Here is a 23,494-nt window from a genome sequence, read left to right on the forward strand (position 1 = left end):
ATGTATGTATTTTATATCTATATAATATTGTAATATGTATAATATCTTTAAAACTAGCACCCCAAAACACATCATTTGTTAGCATTTTGTATTCAAATAATTGAAAACTATCAAAGGTAATGGAGTTTGACAGTAAAAGAAGTGTATGTATTAGCTGAAAACTTGGCATATTCTGACAGTGGGTGTAGTGTGTCCTGGTAAAGGTGCTACTATCTAATAGAAAACCCTAAAAACTGAGTTAAGTCGAGTCATGGATTGGCCTCCTCAGAGCCCAGACCTCAACATTGTTAAAATCATTTTGACAGAGAACAAACAGCCATCATCCAAAGAAGAGTGTTAAATGCATGAAGAACTATTCCTGAACACTGCTTAAAAAAGTATATAAGAAAGCTTATATACTTATATAAGATAGTCATACTTTCATATTGACTTTCAAGCTTGTTAGAATTGTTCGAAAAAAAGTTTTTGCCTTATTTGCTGCACATTTTGATAGATCCTTGCACCTGTTTCTCATTTTCCTTTTAAAATGAAAAGAAATGAGGAACGGCTCAAGGCTCAGTATTTTCGAATATTGTTTGACCTCAGTTTTATGTATCTTAATGAAAAGATGATAAAGCAACCTGGCCCGATGCACAAAATTCATCTGGCACAGTTCAATTTAGCCCCAATAAGAAGAAAACGTCTCATTAAATGAAATACATTAGGTCAGTTTTTCTAAATTAGACAGCACCAGCAGAAGGATGCATCCTTAAATTATAACTGGGTTCCAAATAATTTGGATGACTTATTTTCCAGATGGGGTGTCTACAAAATAATAGATTAACATGCATGTGGTGGGAACCCATATCCAGTTAATTTGTAACCCCCACGCCTCTAAAGAAAATGCCTGAGAGAAGAACATCTCAGCTCACCTGTAGTGTTTACTTTGGTTATTCAAAGATACCCCCACCCCATCCTTGTAGTGGTGCAGATGGAGAAATAAGGGTGATAAAAATCTAAAAGGGGTCTTATCCTTCATGCGCTGGCAGTGCGGCACACCTTATGAGTCAAACTAATACCAGCCACATGCTCATATCATGACCCATGTTTGAAAGCTGGCCTGTTTTAACAGCTTTTAACAGTCCAACAGTCGCTGCTCTCAAGTTTTGAATCTCCCAGATTGGCCTACTCAAGGGTGGATTGTCTTTTCACTTTCTGTTTTGCTTTTACTTAATATTACTTTTGAAGAATCCCAAAGCAGAAAAAATAAAGATTATGATGGACAAAATACCAGCGAATCCCTTGCAGTGTAATACCATTTAATCCAATAACACAAACAATGTGTGACCCCAGACTGACCATGTTGGTTTTCTTTGAACAAAACAAAACAAAAAACCTTTAAAATGGTAACAGTAATAAATATATACTGTAGAGACAACAGCATGAAATCACACAAGGTATGTTACGTTGCTTTATTGCTGCAAAAGTTTAGCTTGAGGAAAACAGACTGGAGAAATGTTGTTTTGTGCCTCTTTATCTCACCTGCAAAGGCGTGCTGTGGATTAGCTGAGCATGGGCCACTGGTGATGTATGCAGTTTGAAGATAGGTTATTACTCTGTGCTAACAAAGTGTTTTTGTGCTAGTGGAAGATGCTAAGGGACTTCTGTAATAAGAAAAATAATTGGTTTACCATCGAGTAAAAATTTTATTAAGATGCTTTTTGTAAAAAGAAAACAAGTTGTAGTATCAGCCACCTTTAATTCTTTTTAGAAGTAAAATAAGCAAGCTTTTATGTGTCTGTTCAGTTTCAGCCACACTGATCACAGCTTTTAGTTTGCAGTTCTCGTTAACTGCAGCTAGATAAAAGGAAAAATGGGTGCTTTGGTAATTAAGCATCTGTTTGGTGATCTTTCCTTTTTCAGACACGATTAAAAGCTCTTGCACCTTTACCTATGGTTTTTTTTCTTTGTTTGTTTTTGTTTTGCTTTTTCAATTGAACACAGCTCATTTGCACATTGGAGGCATACACAGACTCTGTGTTGTTTCTCTTTGCCTACAACAATTAAGCTTTAAAGTATTATTATTATTATTATTACCATACTTAATCATCCAAATAAGCTAATGAAAGAAAATTATAGGCCTCTTTGCTTGTCTGGAGAAATTACATGAAAACAAGCAATACAAAACATTTTAATAAAGTGGCACAAAGGCTATAATAGTTTACCCCAAAGAAACAATTAAACATACTTTGAGTGAAATGGAAAACATGTACATTTTGAAACAGTTATGCTGAGATGCTGTTTTTCTAATCTATTCTGTTCCTGTTCAGTGAATGTGTTGTGAAGGAGCTCTTGATCACACACACACACACACACACACACACACACACACACACACACACACACACACACACACACACACACACACACACACACACACACTCTTTACCATTTTAGTAGTAAAGATTCAGCCAATAGGTGAGGCCAGTGCTTTGCTTTTTTGGGGTTGAAGCTGTTGTCTTTGTTGCAATTTAAATCCCCCCTTTTGTATAATGGAAACAAGGAAATCATTATTCTTAAAAATAAATAAATAAATAAATAAATCATTCAACTGCTTGGGTTAAAATTGATGGGAGACACGTATAAATATAACGTTTTTTGGGGGGGGGGTATGTTGGAGATGTACGGATTTATGGATGTATGGATATGTTAAAAGATAAAAGCTACACAGTACTAAACTTAAGCTAGTTTGTGATGACCATCCCTAGTTGGGCTTTTTTAACACATACAGAAAACATACCATAGTTAGAAAACAACTGATATCGCATAATTTGTGCACCAGCCAGGATTTTGTAATATTTAATTTAGACATTTGTGACGGCTGGGAGGCTGTTTAATCACTGCTAATGAAATCTAATCTAATCAAAGCTCCCACTTGTAGTTCTGATGAGGATTAGCTTCATTTATGAAGATCCCAACCAAGTAGTCCCCAACAGTGTTTTTGATTCATAGCATATAAAAAAATGTAGGATTTATTGCCAGGATTTTATTGAATTTATGACCGCGTTACAGTTTCCAATATATTCTTTATAACTACTTGAGTTTGGGGTTTCAGTGGTTCTTCTTATAATCATTGCTATCACAGCGATTAACACAAATAAAACTTGTTAACTTGTACTTACAACTAGCTAATGATGCATCCTGTTTTTCCACAGGTACATGATGCTCATCAATGGAAAAAACGAGGTGTACATGATCGACAGAGACAACGCCGTCTTCCACATATCAAATCTAGAGTTTCCTTTCCGGAAAGAGCCACGTGTCCACCTATCAAATACTCTGTTGGATGGGGTAAGTTATGCTTCTTGTCCAGCGTCATCTCCAATTCCAAATTTGCTGTCATCCTGCTCCTGCTGCGTAGTCTTTTTACGAAATTAGAAAAGGCTAATTGACACCAGCTGTCAAACCTGGTGCGAAAGGTGAGCACGTTTCAGTTTGAAACAGCAGACTCCAATTGCACACATCCTGGGGAAAGCACTAATGAAATGTTTCAGTTTTCAGTCTTTGTTCTGCGTTGTGTTTTTGTTGTTGCGCTCTGCTGTGTGCTCAGCAGGGGTCGGTGACTTATCCTTCCACTGTAATGCCAGGCTCTGACTTCCACTGGCGTGTCTGTGCAGCGTGTGTCACGCAGGTCCAAGCTGCACCACTGCAGCAGGTGCACATGTATGAGTCATCATGAAAACATAGGAAACTGCTTGCACGTTCATGTCATCAGTGATTATAAAGCCAGCCAGACTTTGTTTTTGTCTTTCAAATACTGAAGATTACAAATAAGTTGCCTTTCATTCTTTATGTGTTGCTCCTGGCTTTGCTTCGTCAAAGCTTTGAGATTTTATGCAAACACCAGGTTTGCGCTTCCTCTTAGCTTAACAGTTTCTGATTGATGTGGTGAATTTAAGTTCCTCACTCAGGCAGGATGTCTAATTGCAGCGTGTTAAGTGTTCCTTTGAAGAAGCTGTGTGGCCGTGTGTTTAGATTGCTGCAAGGTTTGTTTTGACTCGTGTTTATTAATCTGTTGATGCTTCTGGCTCTTAGCTGATAGAGGCTGTATTTTTTAGTTTATGAGGATCCCTTTAGAACCCAGCCGTGTTGTCTGATATTCTTCATCTTTAGCCCAGAGCCTCTGGTCTTTGTCTTTACATGCTGTTTTGTGTTACAGTTTTAATGAGCTTTACATCAACTTGGGTTCCAATTTTGGATGAATGCACAGTGTAGATTGAATTCCTGGCAGTTTCCTTTGGTCACATTAATGTATTCATCCGCTGCTGTCTGTCTGCGCCATGGTTCAGTGCACCAGATCCATAATGATGGCAGCAGCCTCCTGGAATTACATCATTTCTCCTCTCCAAATCCTCCTTCAGAGCTGTGCATGCCTTGCATTCACACCTTTTCTCCTCTCCACCAATCTAGCTGTGGAAATTTAGTTGTGTTGTCTGGTCCTTTGCCCTGTGAGATGTGAAGTAAAATTACGTCAGCCAGCAGGGGGAGTTTTTATTGTAACACACTTCAAGTAGTCATTAGGATGCAGGTACTCAAGCAGAAGTTTCTCATCTTGGGAAAGTGGCTGGTAGATGACAGGTCTATAACAATTTTCCATTGCACTGAAGGCTGCTGTTAAATGTTGAAATGTAAAGAAATTGTTGCCTTTGGGTTCTTTTAAGTCAAATAAATGTTAAAAGAAATGTTTTGACATACTCACTTTTTGCCAATAAAGCGACAAGAATAACACTCACGTTTGTAAAATACCAGTAATGGGCAATTCGCTCAGCTCATCACATAGACCGCTTTTACTGCCAGCAGGGTTGGAAGTGAATATCCATCAAGTTACCAAAGGATGGTAGATGTCCAGGCTCTACTGACCAGTCATGTTTGAACCAGTAGAAGAAGAAAAAATAAGAAAATGTTCCTCCTACAGTCATTGGAGTAGTTGATTGGTTTCAGAATAGCTAGGGATGGGTATCGTTTAGGTTTTATCCGATACCGGTGCCAAATCGCTACTTTTGAAACGGTGCCGGTGCTCAAACGGTGCTCAAACCGGTGCTTAAAGAATAGAGAACACAAAATTGGTCCAAAAACCTCTCATGCTCAGCTGTTTTTTGTAAAAAGATAACAATGTTAGCCTTTTCTGCAGCTATGGGGCATATATGGTATGATTCTTGGCTGGAAGCAGTGCTTAAACAATGGAAAAAACACAAACTTTGTCCAAAAACCTCTCATGTTTAACTGTTTTCCACTTTTTCTTTGGTCATTTTAGCCTTTTTGTCCAGGGTGAAGGGAGTATCTGCCATCAAACAAGAAGACAGCCGCATGTAGCTATGATGATGTTTGCTAGTTCACCTTACATGCATTAATGTAATAACGTGGTTAGCCTACTCAACGTAAATTACACTCGAACAACATTTAGCTACTCACGCAGAGAAGAACGGCTGCTGCTGCCATCATCATCCTCATCATTTCTGCTACACTGGCAGGGCTAGGGGCCAGGACTCTCCTCTTCGTGTTTTTGGGGGATGTTACATAACAGGCAACCCACCCGCAGTAGATGTGCTCGGTGTGAGGTCTCGCAGCAAGCTATCAAATACGGCGCATTTCTGGGCTTTTAAAAAAAACGCTATGCGTCGCCAGGTGTTTCATCGGATTTGATAAACTACCGTTTATGGCACCGGACACCGGTACCCATCCCTAAGAATAGCTATAGGACCCCCCCCCCCCCCAAAACAACGAAAAAAAGAAGCTAGTAAAGGTTAGTTTCTGATCTCGGTAACAGAAGCTTCATACTTCATACTGTTGGTATTGTTGATATGAGCCTTTCGGCCTCCAAAATACTCATTTTGCTTATTTGTGTGTCCTTGAGTGATGTCTTACCTGTTACTCGTTTATCTGTCAGGTACATCACTAGAGCACAGTTAGGTGCCTCTATATTTTATGAGGGGCGAGGGGATAAATATAGTTCTCTATACGTAGTAAGTCAGTCTCAAATATTTATCAGCTAAAGTGTAAAACGTTCCACTTCCACGTCATCTTCACTGTTACTGTTGTGCACATCTTTTAAAACTAATCACGTGTTTCTTATGAGTGTCAACCGTCATGACTGCACCTGACCTCGACCTGACAGCCTTGCATAATAAATGTGCAGTGCTATTTCTGCTTCATGTCCTCCTTGACCACACAGACACACCCTTGTGCACGTACTTACACACCACACACCTGGCTTGCTATCTTTTTGCACCGCCACAGGCATCTTCCTCTCTCAACATACATCCTCTAGAGAGTTCCCACACTTTCTACATAGCAGGTTTCAAACAGGAACCTCTTTTATTATGCTGTAATGTTAAGACCTCACGTAATTCAGAACATTTACTTTCTATCCACTTTCTGCATCTTCTCCCCTTTCCTTTGTCGTTTGTCCATCCCCCTTGACCGAATCTTTGTCTTACTCCTTGCAGGAGATGATCATCGACAAGGTGAACGGTCACCCTGTGCCTCGCTATTTGATATATGACATCATCAAATTCAATGTGAGTATGAGAAGGTATCGTCTTTTCTTATGGTTTTTATTGCGGAAGAAGTGCCAGGTCAAGATGTCAGGTAGAATCAACTAAAAGGACATTGTATGCATTCTATTAATGCTGCAGTCCGCCTGCAGCTGCTTCTGCCCTCTGCTTTTTTTACTCTTTATTTAAGGTTCAGCAAAAAGGGTTTCTTATTTTGTGGTCTTAGTCGGTAGCAGGCTGTATATAATCCAAACGGGGGACTGTATTACGTGAAGAAGCACTGACATGGTTTAGGATTTGCTTATCCCTTATACCTGAAAATTCAAACTCGTGGTTGAGTTCCTTCAGTGCTATAATGCAGCAGGCAGCAGAGCAGTGTTGATCCAGGCTTTGCAGTATTTGCATAGAGATGACAGAGCTTCATCATTCTGCATGCTAAAGGGAAAGCGTGGCTCCGTTTGACCCTGCAACATGTAATGACTAAAGCCTGACCTTAACAACAAAGCTGGGGCTGAACTGCTTTTGACCCATAATTGAATATTAATTAGCAAAGTTTTTTCCTTGTAATTTTTTTTCTCTCTTGTGCTTTCAGTTGAAATTGGTTTTGCCAGCTACACTGACCTGTTTTTGATAACCACTTAGACAAATGTTATTAAATATTAACCTTTAACATTGTCAGTACGATGCATTGTGCAGGATTGACCTGATGAGCAGTCCATTATTTGCTTCAGTGTGGCAGTAAGTGCCTGGTGCGTCTGTGTGTTCTTTTATATGTCTAACAGCATGTTTCTCCTGTTAAATTATTATGACCTTTTTCGTGAACTGCCCGGGAACAACACTGCGAGGCTGGTAACTACTTGCACTCTTTCGAACTCTAAATTTAATTTATCCCTTTAACATGTCTGCATATTGCTAATGGCATGCAGATAGTCACAGATACAAACGAGCCTGCATGTTTACCCTTAGGAGCCCTCTGCTGTCTTCTTTAAAAAGAACTTGATGAATACCTTGGGATGAAGTTGGTGAGGGGGTTACCTCCGCTATTATGTTTCTCTGTTGCCTCCCCTTCTCTATCGATCAGAGGATCACACAGGAAAGCGGCTCGATAGAGGGCTCCAGTGGCGAGGGGAACGTCTGTGTGAGATGTTGTGGAGGTTAGCAGCTCCCCATGACTCCCCACCCTGCTATCAGTAGAGCACTGTATTGATCCTTTCTGGCCTTCTCTATTACCTGGGGTGGGCTGCTCCTTGGTACTGAGGCTTTATTCTGAGATTGAAGGTAGAAATGCAGCAAGTGAGAGAACACAGCACCAGCCTGGCTCATGACCTAATGTGACCCCCTGCTTATATTTAAAGTTGGGTTGCAGCTTAATAGAGGGATGCTTTTGATTTGAGTCTAAGGAGAAGAATGTGCCCTCTCGCCTTGTTGGGTAATTTCAGGGCATCTAAGGAGTCAGTAAAAAGTTTTACTGACGTTTTAAAAAAAACTTTGATTGGAAAAATAGTTGTGCCTGGTTACACTCTGAAAATGACCCTAAGCTAGGGCTAGGGAGTTCTCTTACTTCACTTGTTGTAGATAATTACAAATATTTTTTGTCTTTCTTGAAAGTTGTTGCAGCTTGTCAGTCACTGTCAGCTCCCCCACAGTGGGGGAACAGACAAGACAACAGCATTTACATACGTGCCCCCCAATTTTCTGATTTTTTTTAATTTATTTATTTATTTTTTTGTTGAAAGCTGTTATTTTGAAATAAAAGCATGGAGGTTTGCAGTTGACATCGCTGCCTATGTGCTGACACTTTGATTGACCTCATTATCTTTTATGCTGCTAAAATAATCTTGCTTTCGGTGCACAAGTAGACAAGATAATTGGCTTAACTTGATAAACGGGTTGAGCAGAAAGGAGTGCTTATAGCATTCACCACAGAGATGCTATCTGTCGAGGCACGGGCAGGTTTTACAGCCGTCAGGTCCATTTACTTCTGCTTGAAAAGTTAATCTGCAGGTACAGTCTGTAGCTATTGAATCTGCTCCATCATTTCTTTCAGATCAGCAGACTGATAACCTGCAGTCTCCTTTTGTGCAGTTACTTAAAAAATATACTGCATTAACATACACCTTACATCTTTATCAGTAATGACTGTTACTTACAGCGGAAAAGATGAAGTACAAGTTGCACAGATTAACACAAGACCCAGAGCTGGGTTAGTGTTGGCCTCTAGCTAGTAAAAGCTGCCATTCGATAATCGTGCCTTCTCAGTTGACCTCACGTGCTATAATTTGCTCATAAATCACATCCATTCTGCAGGGAACACAAGCCCTGGCTGCCTTTATTGAGTGTGGCTTACTCAAACAATGCTAATCCACCAATTCATGTTGTTCTACCGTGTTAAATACAAGTGGATTATGCAGTATATTAAGAAGAGTAGTCATAATTCTGAATATGTTGTAGAAGTACTTATGAAGTACCTTGCAACCCCTTGTTAAACACAGCAATATGCTTAACTCTTTGCTGTATCTCTAGATGCATTTTTTTTCCCTGGTTTTGAACTCTGTCTGAGAAGAAAGCTCATGACAGCATTGCAGTGACTCATAAAGGAGCGGGAACTGTATGCTTCAGGGACTCTTCTCGTACACTTGGATAGAATGTCGTCATAAAATCTGGCCTAAGACCTGCCAGTCTACAAATTTAGACACCCAATGTACTCCCGAGGCCAAAGGGAGCGACCCCGGCTCTCAGTGATGGAGGTGGATGACAGGAAATACATTTTCCGGAACTGTAGGCTTTTGTGTGTGTTCAAGGTTTAGATCAAATCTGCCCACATCTGTTGAGATGTGGATGTAAAGCCTGAATACTTGCTTCTTTTTATATCAAGTGTTCGCTCATTAATCCGACTGCTTCTAGTCTCAGAAAAATATATCGAGAAAAAAAATCGAGAAAAAGTGTTACTCTTCCTCCTTAAAATCTAACTGATGCACTGTATTAGCAGTAACTGATGTTGCCTGTTAAAATAATAGCTTGCTCCAATATTGCTTTAAAATGTTGTGGGCCTTTTCTTTTTTATAAAGTAGTGCTGTTGTCAAACAGGATGCCGAACAGTTTTAGTCCAAAACATCCCGAAAGCCTCTGTTTTTGTCACGAATATCCCAAGGGAAGCTTGGCATTAAACTTGCTTTGACATCTCTTATTTTGTCACCGATATGTAATGTAATTTATCCCAAATTATCTGCTTTCAACAGGATTTCAAACACTTTCATGTTTTTGCTGTATTTTTTTAGCCTTGCCAACCTCATGCTATTATCCTTTATTTCTCATTATATTGCTCTCTGGTGTTTAAAAGTTAATGTGTATATATAAACTGCTCAAAAAAAATAAAAGAACACTTTTAATCAGATGCGCAGTTGCTCTCGAAGAGGGCAGGGCTTTAGAAGGTGCTTGACGCATCAGCAGAACCGGTATCTCCTTCTTTGTGCAAGGACAGCAGGATGAGCACTGCCAGAGCCCCACAAAATGACCTTCTGCAGGCCACTGGTGTGAATGACCAAACGAATTAGAAATGGACTTCATGAGGGTAGCCTGAGCATCAGCCATTATTCCTTTAGGGTCATTCTCAGGCATGGATATAAGGACACAGGGGAAGTACATACTACAAATACCATTTTTGAGCTGCTGCAATGAAATTTTGGCAGAATGGTGTAGACTACCGCATCAGTTTTTCACTGTGATTTTCTTTACATTATCCAGTTCATGTTAGTATAAATGTACAGCATGATTTCTTTTTCCTCCCCCATTGCTAATCTAAACCATGGTTGTTATTGTGACAGCAGTATCAATATGGAGGATATCATAAATGGCATATTTGCATTAATGATATTCTCTGTGACAGATTAACCCCTGGAGTCACAGCCCAAAATGATATTTAGCCCTAGAAATGTTTGGTTAACAGGGTTTTTGTCTGCTGTTTCCCTGTTGAACAGTCGTGGACAGCACATGCCTTGAATCATCCACACTTACATCTTGTTCTGTCCCGATGACACGGCTGACAGATGGTGCCGAATGTGTGGGACATGATACCAGCTGTTGCTCCAGGAGGATGTAGTGCGGTTTTGCAGTCATCCTAAAAGAAAAAGAACTCTTCAAAGAAATGTTTAAACAAGAGTATCTTGAACTTCAATCTGTCTGTGACCTTATTTGAAGTTCCCAAATTGCCCTTATAACATTGTTAAGGCTACATTAAGCAAATTGGAGAGTCTATCACAAGGACACAGCATGACTGGCTTCTCGTTTCTCAAGTTGTTATGGTTAATCTGTTTGCAGACAGTTGGCAACTTAAGCATCCTGCAGACACAGATCAGCATGGGCATCCTAATAAAGTCGCATCCTGATGAATGCAAAGCCAATATTCACTTTATTTCCATTTATTTTTTTTATTTAGTTTCCTGTTCTTAGCTGACAACAGTGACATCTGTAGCACCTGTAGCCTTCTGCTGCCGCAGCTCATCTGCTTCATGCTTGGATGCGTTGTGTGTTCAGAGATGCTTGTCTGCATACCTTGTTTTTATCGAATGTTTTTTTTTTCTATGCTTTTGTGTCAGCTTAAAGCAGTCTGACCTTTCTCCTCTGACCTCTGACATCAGCAGTGTATATTTTCTCTTTTTCAGAGCATTCTTTGTCAATCCTAAATATGGTTGTGTGTAAAAAATAAATAAATAATAATCCCAGCAGATCAGCAGTTTCTAAAATAATTAGAACACCAACAACCATGCCACATTCAAAGTCTATTAAACCATTCACTCTGTTGTCTTGACCATGTCTACATGCTTAAATGCATTGAGTTGCTGCTATGTGATTGGCTGATTAGGTATTTGTTTTGATCATGAGCCATACCTAATAAAGTGGCCAATAAGTCTACGTACCATTAAGTGGGTCAGATTTTACCTGTATTTCTAAAGGCATACACATCATTGTGTGTGTGTGTGTGTGTGTGTGTGTGTGTGTGTGTGTGTGTGTGTTTATGTTTATTAATATATTAATATATATTGTGTGACTCACAAAATAGCACACTCTAGTAATGCGTCTAATCATAGCTAATTCTTTGTCATTCACTGTCTCGTCCTTTTATTCAGAAATCTTTTCCCCTGCCATTTCCAATAATTCCTTAGAAAGCTGTTGAGAAGAGAAGTGGCCTTTACCAAACACTTCGAGTAGAATACAAATGCTTAGGTCTTAAGCCTTTGGGCCTCTCGATACACATGAGAGAATATTGATCCATCCTGCTGGTGTAAGAGCTGTAAAAATTGCGAATGTTTCGATGAATTGTTTTGATAAATCGATGTTCTTTGTCTAAGAAACTAAAACCTCATGAAATGGTCCAATACTCGAATAATTGCTGCTTAAAAACTGGCTTTGCATTAGGCTGTACAGTAGACCTGTAACAGTCAGTTCATCGATTTGTATATTTATTTATTTATTTTTCATTCATGTTCAAAAACTTTTGCCAGTTTCAGTAGAAAAAGTGGCTGTTGGAACGTTTCTTTTACCCATTTTTTTTTTTCTCGTCTTAGATTGCCATCATTTTAGAAAAATGTGTTAAACTTGTTGGCAATCATCCTTTGCCAAAACTAATTATCTAATTAACAAAACATAAATGCTTTTAATGTAGTAAAGATCATCTACAGTAAATTAATAATTACTATCATGGGCTTTAAGATTGTTTATTTAAGCCCTACAAAGGAAAGATTATTGTATTTTCAATAAGCAGATAGAATGATGTTTGGAACAACATGCTGCTGTTATCGGTGCCAAACACATTTTTAAATTCAATTCCATTATTCTTTTTATTTTGTGGCTGTACCAGAGCCAGTGATTAGCATAGAGAATACTGTTGTGTAACTGCTCGGTTAAAAACAAGTCTATCTTGCCAAAGTATGTAGTTTTCTGGCAAATCATAAAGTGGTTTGAAAATGGATTCTCTGCTTCGTCTTTTCTTTCTTTTATAATAAATGTCAATTTTAACAGTCAAGGAGATGTTTGGGTTAGAAATATTTTTGTGCTTATCACAGCCGGGTAATTTAAAAAAAAAAAAAAAAAAAAAAAAAAAAAAGCTTTCTGTGATTTATGATGTGTTTTGGCACCAAATAAATTGCAGCTCAGTTGGAGTTTGAGCTCATTTTTTTCAATTAAATGTCAAATTGTTGCCACGTATTTGGTTCATGATCATCTGGCAGATTTTCATCACTAACGTCAGCAGTTTTGATAAAAGTGAAGTCTGTGAGTCGTTGTTTTTAATTGCTTTGTCGGCCGAGCAGTAGAAAATATGTGGCGGTAACGAGCCGTATCAGGCTGTTTTCATCTCAAACTCCTCGGCACCATTTAACACTTTTACATTTTCCACCTGAGCTTTATTATTTATAACCCGGGACAGGAACAAGCTTTGCTGTACTTTTTCCTGTCAAAGTCACAGTGGACCCCGTCTGTGTAAACGAAAGTAGTGGCTCAGGTTGAAATGCTTGTCTATGTGGAATAACAGTGATTGACCAACATTGTGGAGAAACTGTTGTCATGGTGACAAAGAAAAGCTGATTTAGCTGTGCAGTGTACTTTTTTGGGACGAGTTCAGCTGATGTTAAAGTAACCTTTTCACAGGTTACCATATATAAAAGTATTGGGCTACACCTCTTAATGATTGAAATTAGGTGATTTCTCGCCCATTACCACAGCTGTATAAAATCAAGCACCTAGCCATGCAGCCTGCCTTTATAAACATTTGTGAGTGATAGTGAGTGATTTTTCTGTGGTAGGTCGAGGGGAATTTTAATGCTTCAGCTTACCAAGAAATTTTCTGGGAACCATTTGGGAATGTAATTTTCTGTCCATAAACTCATGGTTGCATGAGTTTTGGTGTTTACTGGCACACACAGACTCCTGACTTGAACTCCATCAAACACTTTTGGGATGAACTAGAGCAAAGATTGTATTCCAGGCCAGCTCATTCAACATCAGTGGTCTGACCGTACATACACTCTTCTGGATGAATGGGCAAAAATTCCCACAGACACATTTCAAACTCTTGTAGAGAGCCTTCCCAGAAGAGTGGAACCTGTTATAGCTGCAAAGGACGGGAGCAACTCCATCATTATGCCGATGAATTTAAACACTCAATATTGGTCAAATATTGGCGAGATATGTAATTGCATTTACACATTTATGGAGTATTGTTTTGTGGTCTAATGTCTGATTGAATATCCCTAGCAGTTTGTTCGCAGTTGACTGGGTCATCATGAAAAAAGTCCCTCGTCCTATTTTCATCAGTCTGTTCATTCTGAGGAAAGGATTCCAAGAAGCACCTCAAAGTGTACTTTATGCTACTGTCACACTAATTGTAAAGTTCTTTTTGTTCCCCTTTTGAAAATGCCTGCCTTGTTCAGATGTACAAAAGTCCTAGTCCTCAACCCCACGAAAAGTAAAATTACCAGTGTTGCCATGGTAACAAAACTGGCAGTTCAGTAATCTTGACATATCTGTAATATGTTTTCACAAAAGAAATGCATTTTAAAATGTATGCGCTAATCTAGCCTTGGAACTACTGCAAAGTTAAATCCAAGTCCAAATAAATACTGCCGCATTCATATAGATGTTAATTGTTCTTGTTTGTGAATAGCCAAGCATAGAATAACCTGTGAATGTTTGCAAGAGGGTAGAGTTGAATAACTGATTTTGTTTTGTGTTTCAGGGACAGCCTGTTGGCCAGTGTGATTTCAATATCCGGCTGTTATGCATAGAAAAGGAAATAATTTCTCCCAGGAACGAAAAGATGAAGACTGGACAGATTGACAAGACCAAGGAGCCCTACAGTGTCCGACAAAAGCCCTTCTATGACATTCATGCTTCACGCAAGGTATTGTAATCAACGGTGCTCTTTTCCCTTTCCAGTCCATTTCCCTCTCCATTTCTTACACAGATGGCGCCCAGTTGAAGCAAAATCCAGCTTTTCAAACAAAGAAACACAGACGACCCAAATTCCTCACATATTGTTTCCTAAAATGAATTTGTTGAGCTAGTTGTGTCCCAGTTATATCCCTAGACGTTGTTTTCCAGGGCAACAGTAATTCATGAGCAAATTGGTCTGAGCTGGTGGGGGCAGACCAAGAGCAGCTGAAACACATCAATACACCAACTTCTTATAGCAAGCCCAGTCTCATAGAAGGAAGCAGGCGCCCTCTTGAGGTTGGGCCTAAGGGAGGGAACTCACAGCTACCTAGGCTGGGATGGATCATAATAGGTCTCAGGTGTGTGGTAGCTGTAAGCGTAACAATACACTGCTGGTGTTGCAAACTCTGACTAGGAGGAAAAAAACGAAACCTCACTTTATAACATTTTGGAGTGGTCGTCTCCTAGCATTGCTTTAATTAGCACATTAATACCATGAATAAACATAAAATACATTTCTATGTTTACTCAGATATATTTACTGTCTATTTTGGGTGATGTTTTTATGCTTTTGTCCTGTCGTACATCTTCATGGCCCAGGTTAGAGTACTGTGCTGTTCATAGGCTGCAAATGGCAGTGACTTTATTTCTCTCAAAAGATGTTAAGCCTCTCTCAAAGGCCTGCTCTTGTACCCTACAATCAGGTCTGTGGGAGGTCAGAGCACAATTAGTTTCATGTTTTGCTCGGACAAAGATCAGTTGGGAATGTTGGCGCTCCATATTCGGCGACGATCAAAGTGTTTGGAGGGGGTGAAGTTTTTGACATTTCTTCTGCTTTTTCCACTTCTTCTTCTGCCAACATTGATATCTTGGTGTTTTTCTGCTTTTGTGCAAAATTCCTAGTATGAATGGTTGCGTTACCTCTGGTCTAACCCTTTGCTATCGTCTTTTCTAAGACACTTTGTAAGGCATAACCTCTGCGAGCTTTGGGGTTCATGCTGATCGAGATTTTCTCGAAATGAAGTCAGAGCTGTCTGGTTTCTGACTGCTCTATTGTGTTTTGTCACTGGCCATCTGCTCCCCATACAGGCATATCTCTGTTGTATGGGACATTAAGAGGGAGAAGCTGGAATCTGTCTCATTAATTCATAGCAGCACAACTATCTACTTCATGGCATATCAACCAGAAATTCCATTTTGGGGATATTTCAGTCACAGGCTGGAGTTGTATGATAGCTTTTGTCTGTTGCTAGGCTCCTGTTTTTTATCTCGCACACTTACACATTCATGTCGCCATTTCCCCACCAATTGGGAACATTTATTCTTTTTGCTTCCTCCACTTTTCCAATTATCTTACAAAGAACCCTTTTAGTTTTACAGAATTTGTCCATCGGGGCAACCAGATAATATATTTTTGGAATTTCCCTCTTATGAGGATTGAGTGGACTTGGCTGACAGTAGCCAATAATTCTGATCTTGCTCTACAATTAATTGTATTCATGGCATGTTTAATTTAGTTTGATGTGATGCACACTGCTTCTTCATTAGTTGAAGAAAAACTGTGGCCAAATTAGATTTTCTTACATGAATCTGATATAAATCAGGCCCTTCAATTACAATTATCATAAATTACAAAGCTTGTGAAAAGAAATTGTGTGTAATTTGTTTTTTCATCATTGAATACAGCAAAATAAAATATCGAATTATAATTTTAAATATCTTCATAAACTAATAGTATTCGTTTTCGGGTTTTTAAAAATTGTGATATAATTTTTTTTTAAATTGAAATTCAGTCACGGCTAATATTTATTGTGATATTGCTCGACAGACTGTGTAGGCCTGCCAAAACTAAATGTGAAGCAGCTGCGATAAGTTTTAATGGGGGGGGGAATTAGATGTTATTGTCTTGAAACTAAAATGAGATGTGTTTATAAGGTTTTTCTGGGTATAAATGCTAGCAGTTGGTCATTTTTGCTTGTTGCTAGACGTCATGATGATATCATATTTAATACAATAGATATATTTACCTTCAGTTGCCCAAGATGTAAATATCTGCCAAGTTACGCTGCTAAGCTCATGACTGTGTTGAAGGAGTTGCCAGACAGACAAAGAGCTAGTGTATTATAGTAATATGCATTTTTATTTACATGTATTTTATATACAAGTACCCATGTTGTCAAACTCCAGTTACACCCACTGTAATAATCACCTGCAGGGAGATGGGAAAAGTTGCAGTGTCTAATATTGCTCTAACCTTAAATTCCTGCACTTAACTGTAGCTCTTTGTTTAAATGCTGCAGTTTTCTCCTGGTTGTTATGATGAAATCTTTAACTAACTGTCAAATATGCTCTTATCTCAACTTACTAATAAATGTTCACAAGTAAATTAGTTTGATCTGTCTACTTGTACAATATTCTAAATATCATTTTGGGATGGCTGATGTTTCACAATAAAAACAAAAATGCACATTATTCTCAATACATTAAAAAAATTCTCTGGTAATTGGACTGAGAATGTATTCGGCAGAAATCTTCCCTTCGTGGCATTAGACATCAAGTCAAGACTGGAATGTCTGGTCATTTTCTTGCTTGCAGAGTTTAAGAGTATTGGCAATTTCCACAGATGATCAGTTTACAAGGTAGAAATTCATATTCCCTCCTGGATTACAGAAAAGAGTGTTACAGTCTCAGCCCACTGGAAGCTGGCAAGTTTCCCTTAAGAGTGAACTAATCATAAAACTCAAGTCTAAGTTTTATTAACTTTTTGGTGTGTGACAGAACTTTTTCAAACAGGTGGTTTTTGACCTTGATGATGAACTCTTAAAAAATTGGAGCTTATTAGTCCTGAAACCTAGCAAAAATTTGGTGGTTATTTTTGGCAGGTATGGGCGTCAACAGAAGGTATTGTGTGGTTGAGCACCAATCAGAAATATATATCCACACATGCACAGTGCTCTGAAGAAGAACAAGAACAATACTAGTAACACAGTGTCTAAAGACGCAACTTAACTTGTCTCTTTGCCAAGCTGTCTATTATGTCTAGTTACAGTCCGGGTTCATTCCTTAAAGATGTTTTTTTCTTTTTTTTGTTATGCCTGAATGGTTCATAGGTCAGTGTTAAGGGGCTTAACAAACAACTAAAACAAAAGACAAACAGCCAATGTCCAAAGAAAGGCTTTGAAAAACCCTCAGAAAGCCCGTTGCTGAAAATTCAATAATAAAAAAAAGTGTAGAAGAATTCAAGAAAATTATTTCATTTTTTTTAAGCTACTAAAATCCATGTTTTTAGTAGGCAAAAGAATGCAGAATTTGTTTTATTTTAATGAATAACATGAAAATGAGTTGCTGTTGTGAGCATATGAGCAGATGTCTTCTGGTGGAAAGGTCTGTCTGTGAGGGGAAGAAAGAGAAACAAGTTACATCTGTTCAACTCAATTAATTGCTCTTTAAATTAGGAATAAATTTAAACGGGCTTTTCTTCTTTAAATTTCTGTTTTTTAATTCATTTTTTAAAAGCAATCATGCAGTGAGGCCTTTTGTAAAGCGTGCAGTAATTAAATGTGGTTCAAGGTGTATTCAGATTCAATTAAGTCACAGTTTAGTAACCTTAACATTAAAAAAGGATATTAGAAGGTCTAGGTTTCACTGTGCCCTTTTTATAGAGTTTCTAATATCTCACCGTCATGTATCCTATTTTAGGCCTAAGATGAATAAAGATCCCCTACAAAGTACTAGAGGTGGGAATCGCCATACATCCCACGATACGATATTATTGCTATTTTTAAAAAATATTTTGCGATATTCAGATTCTGTACATAAAGGTAAACTTTATCAATATTCATTTTATCTAATATCAAAGTCTCACACTCAGTCTTTCTCTCATTTCAGTTTTATTGTTGACAAACTGGACGGTTTGTATTACAGTCTAGTCCAACTTAACTGAATGCAACCATCTGGTACACTTATAGCTATTCTGAACTTTCGCAATTTATGAAAACTATGCAGCCCATTCAGCAACTGAAGAATTTGAAAGTAAATTAAAACAAAATATAGTTTTACATTAAATAAAAAAGTTTTAAACTTAATTAAAACAAAACATGTCTTAAATTAAAATAAGTAAACTGTCATGTTTATTGCTGCCAAAAAAAAAGTTAAACACATTTGGACAGTGAAGGAATGTCAGGATTCTTGCTCAGAAAAAGGAGCTGATCAACATGCTCTGAAGTCAGCATGTTCCAGTCCACAAAAACTTTTTTTGTAACAAAATATCGATTTCTGCTGTCCCTGTATCGATACATTATTAGCAAACAAAATATCACGATACTACACAGTATCGATTTTTTTCCCCCCACCCCTACAAAATACAGATATCTCCAACACAGCTAGCATCTTCTCCCTGGAAACTAGAAAGTCATGAAATGGGGAAAGAAGAACCAACTTTCTTAGCTGAACTCAATGTCATCTTGAAACACCTTTTTTTTCCTTTTTTTTTTCTAACTGAGATTGAATTTGGATAGAGACCTGAAAAATGGTTATCTGGATACTTTTTTTTGTGAGATTGCAATCTTTTCACAGAGCACTAACCTAATCACACTCGGCGAGATTAAGGTTTAGAGTAGCATGCTGAATATTAAAAAAAAAAAAGCAATGAAATCGACTTCCCTTTAAAATGTAAGTAGAAAAGTGAAATAGATTTTAGGGCAAATGCTCTATAAAATCACTAGGGGTAGATTTTGAATGAAGGCAGTTTTGTTTGGTTACTTTTTGTTTGTGTGCTGCTGTGATGGCTGCTTTTCTCCTGCAGTTTCCTGATGACAAAATAAGTTGAAAAGTTGGACCGAAAGTATTCAGAATAGTCGCTTAGAATATCTGTTAGTTTGTGTGCAGTTCATGTTGTCCAAGTGGCCCGAATAGTTTCCCTTGTTGGCAACATTGTGCTTTGCTTTAGATTTCACTGGTATTCCTATTAAATGGTCAGTGAGTATAAATTAGTAGTGCACTGATTGTCAGCAGTTGGTGACATATGGCCTTGAGGCTGCCTACACCTGATAAGCAGCTGCAGAATCTGTGCTGAGAGTTTAACCTAACATCATTTGAGTTGTCTGCTTTATACTTTAGGCTGTGAAAAAGGCAAACTGAAACGCGTGCATGTTTTAAATTATACCAGGAATTTATCTCTGCAAAGCCAGAAGGAGACGGAGTTTCTACGTAAGGTTTTAACTAAATGGAAGCACTTTCAAAATTCAGTTGGAAAAAGTTAATCCCCGATGGTAGTGCTGCAGATGTGCGAGACTGAAGCAAGCTACACCAACATTTCTCTTGTTAAATAAAACTAGTTCATGGTCAGAAGGCCAAAGTTACACTTTCAGATGGCCGATGGCCAAAATGTGATGAGAAGCCTTTTTATTCTTTCCCGGCTCCCATTCCTCAGTATTAATGGTTCTTGATTTCATGTAAACGTCCTCCCTTCATGGTGCTCTTGTTGCATTTCCCTGACTCATGAGTCAGAGTTCATGTTTGTCAGTCGGAGCAGGTATACTGTGGTGGGGCCGGAGGAAAGTAACGCCTCCGGAACAGCATGTCTCATTAGCTGAAGGCTGTCAGTCGGCTGGTTTCCCGTTGCTCCCTGACCTCACACCTCTGTCAGTCGAGTCTCCAGCTGTTGGTGCTGAAGAAGCAAGCACTCAGGTTTCCATCTTTTTTTACCTCCTTCATGTGGGTGTTTTAACTTGGTTTAAAAAAACAACAACAACACAAACACGCTTTTATCACAGCTTAATATAAAAGTTCCTCTGTGGTGATCTACCCAACATACTGGATAATGGGCAAGCTAGTAAGATCAAATCTACATTATTGACCTTCATATCTACAAGATTTATTCGTCCTAATTAAGGCCAGAAAATTATCTAATTTGAGGCTGGGGGAACTCTAACGGCTCAGCTGCATGTCCCACCTACTTTATGAAATGCACTGCAAAAAAAAAGAAGGAAAAAGTGTCAGCCTGCACCTAAGGCCATGGTAATACATCCTCCACGGTTAGGTTCAAGAACAAGCTGCACTTCATAACCTGCGTCCTCACTCTCTCTCTTGCTGCTGTGCCTGCTGCTGCACCCACTCATAGGGAAACATGTTGACTGTTGTATAAGGGCTTATACTGCGTGGAAGAACACACAACATGGACTGGATGACTAATGTTTGTTTACCTCAGTTGCTTTGAGATTTTTTAGTTTTCTTCAAAGCCTCCAAGACATTATGCAAGAGCTGATGATGCATGGCATATCTATACAGTAAAGGTCGGATTCACTAACGGGAAAGCAGCTAAATATGTAGCAAAATCAAGTGAGGCAGCTTCTTTTATTTGTTCTGCTTGCCTGCTCTCCTTCCTCCTTCCAGGCTCAGGGCGGATGACGAAACACGTGTCCTCTGGGTCAGGTCAGCAGGTGTCCTTGCATTTTGCTACTCTGCTTTTAGGCTGCTGGTTTCTTCTTCTTTTTAAACCATGGTCGTTTCAGGGTGTCCTTGTCCCCATCCATCCTAATAAAAAGCCAGCAGCACAACTTCTATTATGTTAAACTGATTTTTTTTTTAAATATAATTTTTAATCATTTCTGTGCTGTGAATTTTAAAGTCAAAATTGTGTTATTATTATTTTTTAATTTGTACAAGGACATAAAAACCTGAGTGATACTGCAGCTATTGCATTATTTCGTTTTACAAAAGAGGAAAAAATGTTTTTGAACATAACCATGGAAACAGCATCTAAGCTTCAAGCTCCAAGTTGACATTTCCCATGGCAGCTGCTGGCTGGCTTGAACCTGAAAGGTGAAATTATTACAGACACAGTATAAATTCCTGTGAGGCCCTATGGACTACAAAATGTCACACTGTGTATCTGTATAGAGAATGTTTTTCACCCTCTTTCCAAAACATGATCCTATTAAATGCATCTGTTTCAGAAGAAGGACCTACATAAAGGTAAATATCAATAAAGTCTTGTTTAAATTGCTTATGTAATACATGAGTGATAATCAAGAGGAGATGAGAAGCAGCCAATAGACGGTGCCTGTTCATTTAAAACTCTCACACGTGTACCCGTCTGTTTTGAAATGCCTCCATAACGTGTTTCAGACTAACTAAAAGAAACTGCCCCAAATACATTATTACTACTCACCTGTGTTTGATATGTATACAACATATGTGTTATATGTATGCAAACTGCCACATAAAATTTTTATAAACTTAAAAAAATATATAGACATATTGTCTTCATGTAGGTAATCAACCAGAGAAATTTCGTGGTAATTTCTAGTAATTCAGGCCTTTGGAAGTTTCCTGGGAATATCATGCATCATTAGTTTTTACCAAGTTCACTCTCATCCCTTATAGAGGCATTTTTACAGGTCTCTGTTACAGAGTTTTTGCAGACACATTTTGAGTGTGGTGCATTCACATACTTCGTAATTTTCCAGGAGCAAAATATACATTATTTAGTATAAGGTTAGTACTGCTACATTTGTTAGTATTAAAAGGTTGAATTGTATCCATTCTGTTGATGCATATACATTTTCTCCACAGCCCAATTACACATAGAAAGCAAGTGCAGTTGTTTTTCCTAAACAAGAAGGGTAGTCTAAAATATTTATGCTCCAGCGTGAAGCAAGAAATTTACTCAATTAATGATCCAATTAGTAAACAGAAGAAAAGGTCATCTGCAAATATTTTAATTGATTAGAATAGTTTCATTTTATCTGACAAGTAAGCCTCCCTTTTTCTTTTAGACTTTTAGTTGTCTAGTCATTGGACAAACACACAAATGGAATGACTTTTTGGTTAACGAGGATTATTTGCCAGTGTGAGCTGTATGCCTGATTGTTAGGGACATACGAGATGTGCCATTACCAATGGCCTGGGTTTGATTGTCTCTAGTCTACACACTCAACTGTCAAATAAAGTGAGCAGTTACTTAAATCAACCTTTTTCTGCTAAAAGTTAGTTGTTTTTTTTAATGCTTTGGAGTATGCCTTTGCTATTCAAGGTTTTTGTTTAATATCAAAGTTTAAGGTCAGTAATAGTATAACCACATCTAAATCCTGACATGTAACTCCTTTGAACTCTTCTACACAAAGTCCGATCTTTTACCTTTCAGATATGCAGCCAACTCCAAAACCATCACACTCTCTTCTCTTACTGACAGCACAGCATGCTATCGGAGCCCAGTAAAAGGCTGCCTCCTGGTCATTGCCTTTTCACACTGACACTCTGTCTGCTGTCTGTATGAATGTGTCTGAGTATGTGGGCTGTGTTCAGCACTGCTGTGCGTTTGCAGTAGTCAGTTTATCTTTCCTGTCTTGGAGGCAGACCGGTAATGCGTCTAACTGGCAGTGGTGTAGCTTCAGCACAGACTTGGACTGGCTAAAGTCCCATCTCTTTCCTATGATCACTTAATTAATGCCCAAAATATTGATATTGCTCAAATATTGTCATTTTTACTGTCTCTTTGCAAAGGTTTCCACTGCTTGTACCAACTTGTAATTTTGGGTTTTTTTTTGGTTGTAACCCAGTCTTTAGACCCACTCCATACCCTTTTACCTCTTGACCAGTCATTGATCAATATGCAAGTATTGCATTACCTAACCATCAACAATACCTGGTGGCTTTTTTTAATAATGACTCACAGAGTTTGCTTAATTAGTTATCTATATTTTACAGATGTCCTCACAAAGAAAGCCCAGTAAATACAGTTACCTATATCTCTAAAATAGAATTCAGTCCAATGCAGAAATAACACTATCAGAGAGGTGTTAATGAAGCTCTGCGTTAATAATTCTTTAGTCAATAGGGTTACTGAACCAGACTTAATATTATTCATTATTATGCTGAAAGTTTTTCATGATCTTGTAAAAACTTTTTCCAATTTTGTGGCTAGAAATGTTGGACCATGTCCATCAGTCATCAAGACACCTGTCCGGTTAAACCAAATTCCCCTCATAACACATTTTAATTTCACGCTGCGCCCTTGTGATTTTTCATCA

General features: G+C 38.3%; 1 protein-coding gene across 1 annotated transcript in view; it reads left to right on the forward strand.

The window, feature by feature from the left end:
• The window catches only part of rngtt (RNA guanylyltransferase and 5'-phosphatase), a 117,043-nt gene that overhangs the window by 43,342 nt on the left and 50,207 nt on the right, over positions 1-23,494 (forward strand). Inside the window, exons 9-11 of the mRNA XM_004550481.6 lie at positions 3,195-3,330; positions 6,486-6,557; positions 14,266-14,430. Of these exons, the coding sequence (XP_004550538.1) occupies positions 3,195-3,330; positions 6,486-6,557; positions 14,266-14,430 (373 nt within the window). The remainder of the gene's footprint in view (positions 1-3,194; positions 3,331-6,485; positions 6,558-14,265; positions 14,431-23,494) is intronic.

The sequence above is a fragment of the Maylandia zebra genome, linkage group LG15, assembly GCF_041146795.1.
Source record: "Maylandia zebra isolate NMK-2024a linkage group LG15, Mzebra_GT3a, whole genome shotgun sequence".
Classification (NCBI taxonomy): Eukaryota; Metazoa; Chordata; class Actinopteri; order Cichliformes; family Cichlidae; genus Maylandia; species Maylandia zebra.